We start from the raw sequence: 13,320 nt of genomic DNA on the forward strand, positions 1-13,320 counted from the left end.
TTTAACAAGCGATCGCGCTAATGCGCAGATTATAGTCCAAAAATAGAAAATGTATAACGTAAAAATCACTTTATAATTTATTATTTTATACAATTTGCCGAGGGTCCGGACAGAGGAGGGCCGGACAGAGGAGGTCGGCGGTCTGGACAGAGGAGGTCGGCGGTCCGGTCGTGGATCGCGGTCCGCCAGTTGAGGAAGACGGCATTATACTTTTGAGTTTCAGAATTCTTGATTATGAATATCAGACAAAATAGATAAATGGGTTCCCATGATGAACGTTTACGGAACCCAAAATTAGTTACCGTGGTTTCCCATTGGGTAATCCGACGGAACCGAAAAAGGGTGACCGTGAATCTCCGAAATCCTCAGGCCTGCTACTGAATTATTTAAAATTTTGCAGCATTTATTTATAATTGTATGTATATGTTGTTGTTTGTGTTATGATCATATGATATGAATTGAATAAGTAGACCATTTCAGAATTCGAAATTTGGGACTCTAGAAATGCATAATGGGACTCGCACTTTTCTGATCTGCGAGTCCCTGGGACTCGCTGTGGTAAACTGTAAAATTGTCACTGTGGATGTAATTTATTTTGTCTTTGTTAGCGTATTATATATCGTGTATGGTGTGTGGTAGAAATGCTGCTGACAGCTGTCTGTGTGGAATGCTCAAAGCCATTTTGACATTTTCACACTCATTCTGTTTTTTGATAGTTTATTGCTTTAATTCAGGGGTGCCCACACTTTTTGGACCGAAGATCTACTTTCGATCAACTAACCTCCCGGGATCTACCCTTACCGGCACACGTGTGCACACACACACACACGCACGCACGCACGCACACACGCACACACGCACGCACGCACGCCATGATGAGAAACAGCCTGAAACTGAGGCATGCGATGCACTTTTGCAGCCTGTTAACTGTATCGTAGCTCACACGTACCATTTTAAAGTGCTTCCCTGGGCCCTCCTAGATTCCTATTCTTTGCCCGTGCCCTCTGTGAATTGTATACGAAGCAAACTCTGAATGAGAATAATGTCGATAAAAGATAGAGCGCAACAGCTCTGATCACAAGCTGCAATTGCAGACTGCTGAGCGCTAACAACTTCCGGTGACGTAATCACGCGCCACCGTAAATTCAAGATTTACCTGCTTTATTTTATTTTTTAATTCTTTTTTTTTGTGTGAAAATGAGACTGATAGGATGATTACGGTGCAGTGTACATTAACACAAAAAATATATTACTAACATGTACAAAGACACACAACTGGTTTTTTTTTTTTTTTCTCCTCGACACCCCTCAGATCTACTTGGGACCTGTCTTAGATCTACCGGTAGATCAGGATCGACGTAATGGGCACCCCTGCTTTAATTGTTTATACTTACAATTGGGGGTTAAACTGCTGAACAATCAGCAACAATGTGACTGATATTGATAAGCATGAATATTCCAGGTTTCGTGTAGAAAATGTATCAGTTACGTTTACCTGAGTACACCCTTTTTTCCCCCCTCTTGTGTGCCACTTGCTGTGGTTGTGTTTCATTGCTCAATTCATTGATCTGTTGACCAAAATATTTAAAAGGGGCATTGAAAAATACATAATTGTTGGACTTATTTTTTTTTCAACTCTGCAATTTTTTCCTCCTCTCTCCCTCAACACAGGCTATAACTACTACCCTATGGTATCTGATAATAACAATAATACCACAACACAATAACATCTGCACATAAAACATTATTTTCCAGTCAAATGAAAAAAAACAAACAACAACTCCCAAACAATTTGGCCCACAATTTGACAAACTTGACACAATTTGGGCCTCACTGAGAACTAATTGCGGTACTCTGCTGTACATCATAACTGTTGTAGTTGCAATGGTAGCAAGTTGATACACTGTAGTCCATCTCAATTTTAAAGCCTGGGCCACAATATTCCACATACATGTTTATTTAGGGCAGGGGTGGGCAATTATTTTCCCGGGGGGGCCAAATGAGAAGCAGAAAATATTGTGGAGGGCCGGGCCAAAAGTTAGAAATAGAAATAGAAAATAAAGAAGATAGCACAATGTCTTTGTATGCCAGTAATAATGTAACATTCTCCTCCACCATCACACTCAGCACCGGTTCTCCTCAAGGATGTGTACTGAGCCCCCTGTTGTTCACGCTCTACACATTTGACTGCTCTCCGACTCTTATTAGCGGTCCAGTTTGCGGGAAGTTTTTAACATGATAACAATCAAACCATTCTAGGAAATGTTCATTTACTCGAGCCACAAGCAATTCACTCCGAGCATGGAAATTGCCAGAATCGGACTGAGTAAGAATCGCTTCCTTGTTTTTCAAAGTCTCGTAGATTTGAGTCTTTCCGACTCCAGGCGTCTCCTGAATGTTTCGTACTTTGTTACCCGCTTTGTTTAATCAGATACATATCACTTTCCCTTCCACGGTCATTACTCTCTCCCTCTTTCTTCGTTTCTTCGTCTTCCCCTCCCTCCCTGTGCTCTGCAAGTTGAAGTAACTGCGCCACCTGGTGTAGAAATACCTGTCATTACAAGTCCAAACGAAATGAATGCAATCAAACCTTATTTGTGCACCAATCTTCGGCGGGCCGGATTAAAAAGACCAAGGGGCCGGATCCGGCCCGCGGGCCGTAGTTTGCCCACCACCGATTTAGGGTGTGAAACATGTTCTTCATTTCAACAACCCTAAAAATATGCATTTAAAAGCAATGTTTACTTTCCAATGTATTTATTTATTTATGGCCTCCACTGCAGTGACTTTAACAAAAGGAATATTTTTGATGATGAACCCATCAAGACTGTACTTTGTACCATGTTTGTGATGAATCACAAAAGTGTGAATCACAGAATCCACACATGCCCACACACACACACACACACACACACACACACGCACAATATACTATAATAAAAATAGATTTATCTTCTGCACAGACAATATTGTAACCCTCCATGGCATATTTCTTCTCAAAACAATGACTCATACTTCCTGTCTTATTTCCAGTGACGTAATACGCATGTGTTTCCTGTCGCTGCTTCCTCTAGCTGTCCTTACGAGAGGTGCTCAATGGGGCAGTGGAACTGGCTGAGGTGGGGTTTCCTGTTGCCGAAATCACAGCTCATGGATGGACACACTGGGTGGCTGAGCTGCGAAATGCTGGAAAGGAACTTGGTGGAGACCTGCTGATTGATGGTCATCCTCCCAAACATGGACAAGTATTCCATAATCCTGCCCTAGCCCGAACTCTGAAGGTACATCTATGAAACTAAAATATCCCGTCAACAAAAAGAACACAAACATCCAGTTAGCAATCCATAATTTTTTTGTATACATTCTCACTGTTGTACTTTGTGTACATAAATGGCTGCTAAGACAAAGCTAGGTGAACTGGTGTTGTTGAGTGGTGCATATGCAGTTGAAATCTTTCTTGGATGAACAAAACAGCTTGGAGGTCTTCCAGTCAGATTTCAAGACGATGCATAGCACAGAGTCTGTCCTGTTACGCATTTCTAATGACACCCTCCTGGCAAATGACACTGGAGACTACATGTGTCTGGTTTGATTGGATTTAACTGCAGCATTTGACACAGTGGATCACAGTATTCTGTTGACTCGTTTGCAGCACTTGGTGGGCATTGGTGGTAGTGCTCTTGAGTGGTTTAGGTCCTATTTAGCTGACAACCTTTCGTGTCAGCTTTGGCTGTTCTGAGTCATGTACTGCTCCTCTGTCATGTGTTGTTCCACAGAGCTCAATTCTGGGGCCTCTGCTGGTCTCACTGTACCTGCTCCCATTAGGTTCCATCTTAAGGAAACTGTCAGATCTATGTCCCACTGAGCAAAAAAGACGCTTTCTCATTAAGGCCACTTTTATCCTGCCTGGAAGAAATCAAAACCTGGATAGCACAAAATTTCTTGAATTTCAATGGAAAGAAGACAGAGGTGATTCTGTTTGGTCCCAGTGGCCCTTGTACATCCCATCCTGTAAACTTGGGCCCCCTGTCTCCTTATCTTAAGTCAACAGTCTCAAACATGGGTCTTAAACTGGACAGTGATTTTAAACTTGACCGGCAAATTGGTGCCATTGTTAATTCCAGCTTCTTTCATCGGAGACAGCTGGCTAAGGTAAAACCTCTCCTTTCTCATGAGCACTTGAGACAGTAAATCATGCCTTTGTCACATCCCAGCTGGATTACTGCAATGCACTTTACTTTGGAGTCAGCCAATCCTCCATTAAGCATCTCCAGCTGGTCCAGAATGCTGCTGCTTGCCTCTTGACTGGTACTCGTAAGAGGGAGCACATAACTCCGACTCTGGCATCCCTTCACTGGCTCCCGATACATTTTAGAGTTCTTTTCAAGATCCTATTCTTTGTTTTCAAATCTTTAAATGACCATGCGCCACCTTACCGCCACCTTAGTTTTGCTGTTTGGTGCCTTGTACCATCTTTGTTACTGATTTATTTTTTTATTGTTGAATATATGTTAGTTGCTCACAGCATTTGTATGCAGCGATGGCTGTTTGAAAGTGCTCCATAAATACAGTTGAGTTGAGTTGAGAATTCCAAGCAATATCCACATTAAATCCAAATAAACCCAATCTTCCTTGAGAATCACAACGGGGTATGCCTGTATTTGACTATATGTATATTAACACCCCCCCCCCCCCCAAAAACCAATACTGTATTAAAAACCAACTACAGTTGAATGAATAATAACAGATAAAGTGTATTAAGACAATTGTACATCCCTTTTAAGGGACATCCTTTAGGAAGATTTATGGCAGTGCTGGTGTGAACAAACTCCAAACCCCAATTGCAAGGAAGTTGGGATGCTGTGTAAAATGTAGATAAACACAGAATACAATTTTTTTGGCAAACATTTTCAACCTATATTCAATTGAATACACCACGGCAGCCTGACGGGGTACCACGTTGATGCTTCATTAGCAGAGGAGCAAAACATCTTCCTCGTTCATTTTGAAGTGCATCCACCAGGGACAGATGTCGGACACCTACCAGCCACACATGGACACTGGAGGAGCAACAGATGAGGCGTGTGCTGAGGGACTGTGGTGATCACCTGGGTGAGATCTTCACCACCATTTTCAACCAGTCCCTAAGCCAGGCTGTCCGTCCCTGCCTGCAGTCCTCCATCATTGTCCCCCTCCCTAAGAAGAAGAACATCAGTGGACTGAATGACACACATGACATCACACTGAAACCCATATCCATGAAGTGCTCTAAAAAATTGGTCCAAACCCACATCAGTTCCTTTCTGCTCCCCTCACAAGTTTGCTTATCTCTGCACTGTCCCACCTGGAGCAGCAGAGAAGCTATGTCCGGCTACTCTGAGTGCACTTCAGCTCAGTGTTTATTACCATTCTCCCCAGCAGATTGATGAATGAGCTGCAAGTCCTGATTGTGTCTCACTTGATCTGCCTTTGGACTTTAGATTTCCTGACGAACCTCTTCAAGAGGGTGAAAATAGGCCCCCACTTCTCCTTGGTTTCAGCACAAGCTCCCCTCAGGGCTGATTACCGAGTCCTCTTCTTTTCACCCTGTATACAGTGATCCCTCGCTCTAACGCGGTTCACTTTCCGCGGCTTTGCTGTTTCACGAAAATTTTTAGTGAAGTTTTTTAAAATGCTTTTAAACAGTGAATTGCGTTCTGCATCGTGATTGGCTAAGGCACTGACCGACGTGAAGAGTTTCCGCACCTCGTCTCTGTACAGCTTCCCAAATTTACCTATGCAAATTTTTGGTCTTTGGTTTCATTTTATCAGTGGCGGATGCTTGTCTGTCAAGGAGGGGAAGCTCAATTTCGGCCTACATCATAAAATGTGCCGTTTATTTATACGTAAATTCTACTCTCCGTTCCTTTTCAAAAAAATGGAAAGGATGCCTTCACCATAAGATCGGTGATTGGCTCATTTCGCTGTCAATCAAAAAGAGATTCAGCCTCAGACAGATCATCCAGTCATCATGCAGAAAAGCTGAGCTTCCTGGCCAGCCTATAAACGCCCACTGTCCATAGACTCCCAGAGACGCTGAGCGTCCAATGGGCGGGACAAAACCAGCATTTATCCAATGACTCGTCTCGTTTCAATGCATTGGGACAACCTACACTGAACTGTCGAGACGCCCAGCGTCCGCGCGGTGGACGCTCAGCGTCCACACAGTTTAAAGCACAGTGAAGCTGCGGGAATGAATGAGAAGAGAGTCGCGTCGTAACCAGTAATAAGAAGCTGATTCGGAACAAAAGTTGAGCGCGTTGTAGCGCAAATTTAGTCAATGACATGTCCACACAATTGTACGTACACACATATATTTGATCACTTACTTTTTGAAATTTTAGGGGAAGCTGAGCTTCCCTTGCAGTCTTCGAGCAATCACCTCTGCATTGTATACATAATTCAGTATTGTATAATAACTGTAAAAAAATAAAGATGACTATCAAGTACCAAGTACAACTTTATTGTCAAATGTGCTGTATGTGAAACATACAGCACATTTGAAATTTCGTCCCTCTCACATATTTTTTGCTTATTTAAAATAAATCCTACTTCACGGATTTCACTTATCACTGGTTCTTTTTGGAACGTAACCCCCGCAATAAACAGTAAACTGTACTTAAAACTGTGCCCCCCATCCACCACAACAGTAGCTCTTTTATTCATCCAGCTCAACCGTCAACGGCATACTTTTTATGAAAAATTGTCATAAAATTTGCGAATGATACCCCTGTGGTGGGGCTCCTCTCTGGGGGGTTGAATCAGCATACTGGGATGAGGTGGAGGTAGTGTGGTATCAACATCACAACTTCATCCCAAATACAACCAAAACAAAGGAGATTATTGTGGACTACAGAAGGCCGAAGACAGACATTAAGGCACTGCTCATCGGCGAGGACTCCATGGAGAGGGTACTTGACGTTCGCTTCTTGGGTATGCAGATTACAAGTAATCTGAGTTGGAGCAGAAATACAACAATTATTGTGAACATGGTGCAGTAGAGACTCCATTTCTTGAGGGTCCTTCAGAGTAACAATCTTCCATAAAAGCTGGTGTTCCATGGAAAGCGTCCTCACTTACTGTATGTGTGTTTCGTTTGCCAGTCACACAATAGAAGACACGACGGCTCTCCAAAGGATCATTAATGTGGCCCAGAAAATCACTGGTTGTCTGCATTCCTTCAAAGAACTGCAGACAATATCGAAATCTGATATTCGGAAATATTAGGTAATTTAGTTTTTTATGGGGTCAATGTTGGTTTATTAATGAAATCTTGATGGCCTTTTATTTTTGTTTTACGGCAGGTGTCGCCAACATTTTTGAGGGTGAGAGCAATTTCATGTGTACAGATTGTGTGAAGGGCTACCAAATTAATACTGTACACGTCTGAAATAACATTTTTGTCCAAAATACCTTCAATAATATGAGCATGTAATTTTTAATACTTGATTATTTAAATTGTCAGACTTTGATCGTGTTTAAAAATGTCTCACAATACTGCCAGTGTTTGCACTGTTTAACTGTTGGTCTGTTTACTCACGCAGTCGTTCACAATGTGGTGAACCTCGCCCCATGAACAACACAGCCTTTCCAGGATACTACTTTTAAACCCAATCATGGCACTCAATGGTTGAACCTGTTCGCCTGTTTTTCGGAAAGTGTTGCAGGCATCAAGTTTCAAATCTGAGAATATTTGCACCCATTGACAAAATCAATATCAACCTCAACCTTGTCCTTGTACTGTATTCACTTGAACAGGATGTGCAAGGCATTGTACTCATTTTTTCCCTTTTTTTTTTTTAATTTTGGAGTTTGTAATTTGGTCTATAAGTGCACCAAAAATGGCATGGCAGTGAGTAACGGTGAGAGCAGGAAAATGTTTTAAACAGTCTACAATAGAATTTAAAAAAAAAAAAAAAACATCTAACAATATGCATGTGTCATTTTGACAGTAAACTGACACCCAGAAATCTGATTGTATGTGGCATACATTGCAAAAAATACAAGCAGTTTATGTTTACATATCATTTGAAGTGTATTTCATTCAGACTAGCCTTTTCGCTTCATGTTGCCTGTCCCATTTGTGTAAGCATGTGAGAGAACTGTGACAGGTAAACATTAATATGAATTTTATAATCTTCTTTTCTGCAGTTTCAAGATGGGATTGCTACTTATGCCTCTTTTTGTGTGTGTGTGTGTGTGTGTGTGTGTGTGTGTGTGTGTGTGTGTGTGTGTGTGTGTGTGTGTGTGTGTGCTTCTCTGCTCCCACCAAGTATGAAACTGTCAGTGTATGCAAGAACCATGAGATGATTAACGAATTGATAAATCAGACAAGCTTGTCATTCGTCATGTCATATTATGGGAAAGACTTACACACACACACACACACACGCACGCACGCACACACACACACACACACACATGCTCAGGGCAAACTAACATACTGAAACAATAGCAGTGACCTAAGATTCATTGACAGAATGTTTCCATGGTATGATCATGGTATGACCATGAAACGAATTTGACTTACTGATGGTAATGTTAACCAAACTCTGACATTGATGGTACAGGGGGGTTCGATACCCCATATTCTCGAAGCACCCCCCATAGAACTCCAAGAGGGGCATAGTTGAACGCCTTCTCCAAGTCCACAAAACACCTTTAGACTGATTGAGCGAACTCCCATGCACCCTCAAGAACCCTGCCAAGGGTGTCGAGCTGGTCCGTTTTTCCATGGCCGAGATGAAAACCAAACTGCTCCTCTTGAATCTGAGACTTGAGTGCTGAGTGGTACCACCACCCCGGTCTGCCAATCCAGAGGCACTCTCCCCAAAAACCACGCAATGTTGGAGAGGCATGTCAATCAGGACAGCCCCACAACATCCAAAGCATTGAGAAGTCCTGGCGAATCTCATCCACCCCCTGGGCCTTGCCACCAAGGAGCTTTTTATCCACCTTGGTGACTTAAACCTCAGAGATAGGAGAGCCCAACCTAGAGTCCCCAGACTCTCCTTCCTCTAAGGAATGTGTGTTGGTGGAGTTGAGGAGGTCTTTGAAGTATTTTGCCCACCGAGTCACAATGTCCCGAGTTGAGGTCAACAGTACACCATCCCCACTGAACACAGTGTTAATGGTGCACTGCTTCCCCAATCTGAGACATCGGATGGTGGGCCAGAATTTCCTCAAAGCCGCCTGGAAGTCACCTTCCCTGGCCTCACCAAACTCTTCACATGCCAGAGTTTTGCCTCAGCATCTGCCAAAGTTGTGTCCCGCTTGGTCAGCCGGTACCCATCAGTTGCCTTTTGAGTCGAGTCCCACAGGCCATAAAAGCCTGATAGGACTCCTTCTTCATCTTGACGGCATCTCTTACTGCCAGTGTCCACTAGCCAGTTTGGGGGTTGCCATTACGCCAGGCACCGCAATACTTTTGGGTCTGCCAGGTCGGACTGGCATCTTCTCCCACCATTGGAGCCAACTCACCACCAGGTGTTGATCTTTCGACAGCTGTGCCCCTTTCTTCTCCCGAGTGTCCTGAACATGCGGCCTCAAATCCGATGATACAACCAGAAAGTCACCCATTGAAATGCGGCCAGGGGTATCCTGGCGCCAAGTCGGCATATGGACACCCTTATGTTTGAACATAGTGTTCGTTATGGAGAATCCCTGATGAGCACAGAAGTCCAATAAAAAAACACAACTTGAGGTTTGATCAGTTCCTACGAATCACACCATTCTGGGTCTCACTGGCATTGCCCATGTGAGGATTGAAGTCCCCCAGCAGAACGAGGAAGTCACCAGAGCGAGCGCTCTGCAGCACAACCTCCAGGGACTCCAAAAAGAGTGCCTACTCTGAGCTGCTGTGTGAATAGGCACAAACAACAGTCAGGTCCCGTCCCCCCAGCTGAAGGCGGAGGGAGGCTACTCTCTCGTTCACCGGTGTGAACCCCAATGTACAGGCACTGAGCTGGGTGGCAATGAGTATGCCCACACCTGATTTGCGCCTCTCGCCGCGGGTAACTCCAGAGTGGAAGAGAGGCCAACCCCCCTCGATAGAGTATAAATAGTTCAGGACCAAGCACAGACCCTTGGGGCACCCCGTGAGTTAGTGTCAACTCGCAAAATTTGAAATTGTTGAACTGTACATAGTGATACCGTCATCTACATAACTTTTCAACCATTTATGTGCCAAACCTCTTTTACCATATCTCTCTAATTTTTCCAGTAATATTTTATGATCTATTGTATCAAAAGTTTTTTTAAGTCTGTGAAAACACCATCAGTAAATTATTTTTTATCTGTCCGTGTTGGAATTTCTTCCACAATTTCCAGTAGTACCATAGATGTTGTCATTTTCTCTGACATTTAAGACAACTCATTACTTCTGGTGCATGAACTTGATCCAAGCCGCTCTTCTTGTCTATGCAATCGTTTAGCTCCCTTTTCTCATGCTCATTATTTTGCCTTGCAATTACCACACATAATGTTGAATGTTGCACCCAATTTTATGATTATTACACACATATTTGGGCCACTACATAAATAGGAATTAGGAGAGCATGGAAAGGCAGCTTTCTACCAGGGCAGAGTTGCCCAAGCCATCATTGACATCATTGTCCAACATGGAGGAGTCATGACCTTGGATGACCTCAGCAGCCATGACAGTGATGTGGTCAGTCCCATCAGCACAAAGTACAAGGTGTCTTTTAACTTTCATTTGCTTATTGGATTTCTGTTTGACTAACACGGTCAGTAGAGTAAATGACTCCATTGTGTGCTCAGGGTGTGCGCCTATGGGAGTCTCCTCCTAATAGTCAAGGGTTGGCTGCCCTGCTGCTTCTCAACATCCTGGAGAACTTCCCTCTCAAAGGTAACCATTACACTGGGAGCTGGGGGGTGGGGGGGGGATGATGTAAATGTGTCAAATTTCACTTCACAACATCAGAGTGCCTGTCCACCCACCAGTTGCGTCATTAAACAAGTTCATCTGTTGTAAGCTTCCTATTTTGGATAGTTTTGAATTTGAGCTACCAGTGCAGCGAATTTACTTAACATAATCCTGAAAATGATACCACAAAAATCAATTAGCCACACATCTACCAGTGTGACGAATATCTGCACATGCAAAATGACTTGATATGGGCTGTACATACAAGAGTGAATTGAAACTACAGAATTGAAGTCCCCATGTTTATTTAAAGCTTTAGGTCATAATAGTGCAGACTACATCCATATTCTGGTGGAGGCTATTCGCTTAGCCCAAACAGATGCTAAAAGCTACGTGGGTGACCCAGACCATGTGACCATTCCACTGCAAAGCCTATTGGAAAAAAAGTTCAGCAGCCAGCGAGCCCAGCTCATCAACATGGACAGGTACATGTTTGTGATTGTGTGTGTGTCTCCACACTTTAGTTCGTACCAGTGAGAGCCTGGCACACTCTGTTGACTTTCGATTGGAGTGTAGATGTTTGCCTTGGCTCCATGCTTTGACCCAACCACCTTGCAGTCTCTCCCCCTTTTTTTTTTTAATGCCATGTCTGCTGTGTGTGTATTTTGGCAAGGGTGTGTTTGCTTAGTTCAGAAGACTTTGGATTTCAGTGCCGCAATTGTATTGTAGATTTGACTCTATTAAAATTTTTAACTCCCAGCTGACTTCAGGCGATTGGCAGACTCTGCTCTGAAATGGTTGCCAGTCACTGGCAGTGAATATTTATAGACAGACACCCATTCCGAGTCACATTCACATCGTCTAAAATCACAGACGGAATCACAGAACCCCCCCGCCCCCCACCCGTCAATTATGGTGTGAGACACACCTACACACATATGGCACAGCAATATTTCGATTTCTAATTGAAATGAAAAGTGCTCTAAAGATGCTTACATCCCCATGGACATCAAGAGAAAAAGGGGAGGGTCAAAGGCATGAGCACAATTTCAAAGAGGCAGGGCCACGTTAATTATTGAAGTAGGGGGACATTTTAAAATGTTTGGTCGACCTTTAGATAATGGAGGAAAACAAAACGTCAGGTATTTATCATTTCACAGATTTTGTGTAATTATAATGCAGTACAGTAAATATTTTAAGTTAAGTGTTTTACTGGCCCTGTTACACAAGCCCCGATTTCACAGTGAGTGAATACATTCATGAGTACACTGAGAGGCGCTCTGCATGATTTCATTACGTACTTTTTGTAACATTTTTGTCTGGCGGTGTCCTGTGAGAGTTTTCTCATGTTAAATATGCGCTTTGGCTCATTAAGGTTGACTTAACACTGGCATTTGGGCATGTCTGAGTGAGGAGATTATTTGTGTGCATTTTGACTGATGTCGGGAAAACACTGAAAGAAAAAAAAACAATCAGGCAAAAAACAAAACACAACAAATAACATAACTTTATTCAAAGAGTAATATTTATTGTTTGTGCCCTAGGGTCATGCAAGATGTGGAGCCCGCCCTGATGACAGAAAGTGACACAGTCTATTTCTGTGTGGTTGACTGTCAGGGTAATGCCTGTTCTTTCATCAACAGCACATTTATGGGCTTCGGGACTGGTCTTGTCCCAAAGGACTGCGGTTTCTCTCTTCAGGTCTGACGATGCAGCACAAAACTGTCTGTTGATGTTTCTTTTTGTGTGTCACGTGTGAGCGACTAATATAATTCTTCAACTACTAAAGCCAGTCTACTTATGTATACGTTACCTACCCACCCACCTCCCTACCTACCTACCTATGCATATTTTCTTGACTCTAGGATTGTCACAGTCTCGTCTTTTCTTAGCTCCACGCACAAAAATCATGTTTACAATTCAGGATTTTTAAAAATTGTTGCGCTAAATGTTCAAGTGTTAACTCTTCATGTTTTTAAATTTGCACACACTGAAGCACTCGGAATCGGTATTCATTCATATCTGCTGAAACATACAAACCTCATATGTCTAAACTGACTTATTTGCGTATTATTGTCACGCCAACCTGCTGTATTTTTCCCCTCTTTTACCTTGTGCTGTTTCCACTCATTTTCTACATAAAAGTTGCAGTTTATTTTCTCTTGTAAATTGTATGCATTCTGCCCAATATTTAGTTTGACATCTAACAGTTGTCCAAATGAGAGGGAAAGAGTTTTTGCTTTAAACTGTTTATTTGTTATAAATGTTCATTCAAATTTCTTTCAACAAAGCATCACAGTAGATTTTTTTAGCCTGACATAACTCTATTAGCTTAACGCTAACAGAGAATGGGGAAATGCCGTAGACAGGCTAACACAAATGGACATCAGTTTTTA

The 13,320-nt window shown here is 42.8% G+C and overlaps 1 protein-coding gene across 5 annotated transcripts in view; it reads left to right on the plus strand.

The window, feature by feature from the left end:
* LOC147201994 (uncharacterized) overlaps positions 1–13,320 on the plus strand; it is a 39,968-nt gene that overhangs the window by 12,891 nt on the left and 13,757 nt on the right. For 4 of the 5 annotated variants that reach the window (XR_015101344.1, XM_086115208.1, XM_086115209.1 and 1 more), the window contains exons 4-8: positions 3,075–3,281; positions 10,583–10,735; positions 10,819–10,906; positions 11,238–11,409; positions 12,469–12,625. Coding sequence is in view for 4 of the 5 variants with exons in the window: in XM_086115208.1 (XP_085971334.1) it covers positions 3,075–3,281; positions 10,583–10,735; positions 10,819–10,906; positions 11,238–11,409; positions 12,469–12,625 (777 nt within the window). In the remaining variant the exon portion in view is untranslated. The remainder of the gene's footprint in view (positions 1–3,074; positions 3,282–10,582; positions 10,736–10,818; positions 10,907–11,237; positions 11,410–12,468; positions 12,626–13,320) is intronic. The other variant, XM_086115210.1, reaches the window with a different exon arrangement.

The sequence above is a fragment of the Hippocampus guttulatus genome, chromosome 7 (assembly GCF_054856545.1).
Source record: "Hippocampus guttulatus isolate MCC_2025c chromosome 7, RoL_Hgut_1.0, whole genome shotgun sequence".
Lineage (NCBI taxonomy): Eukaryota > Metazoa > Chordata > Actinopteri > Syngnathiformes > Syngnathidae > Hippocampus > Hippocampus guttulatus.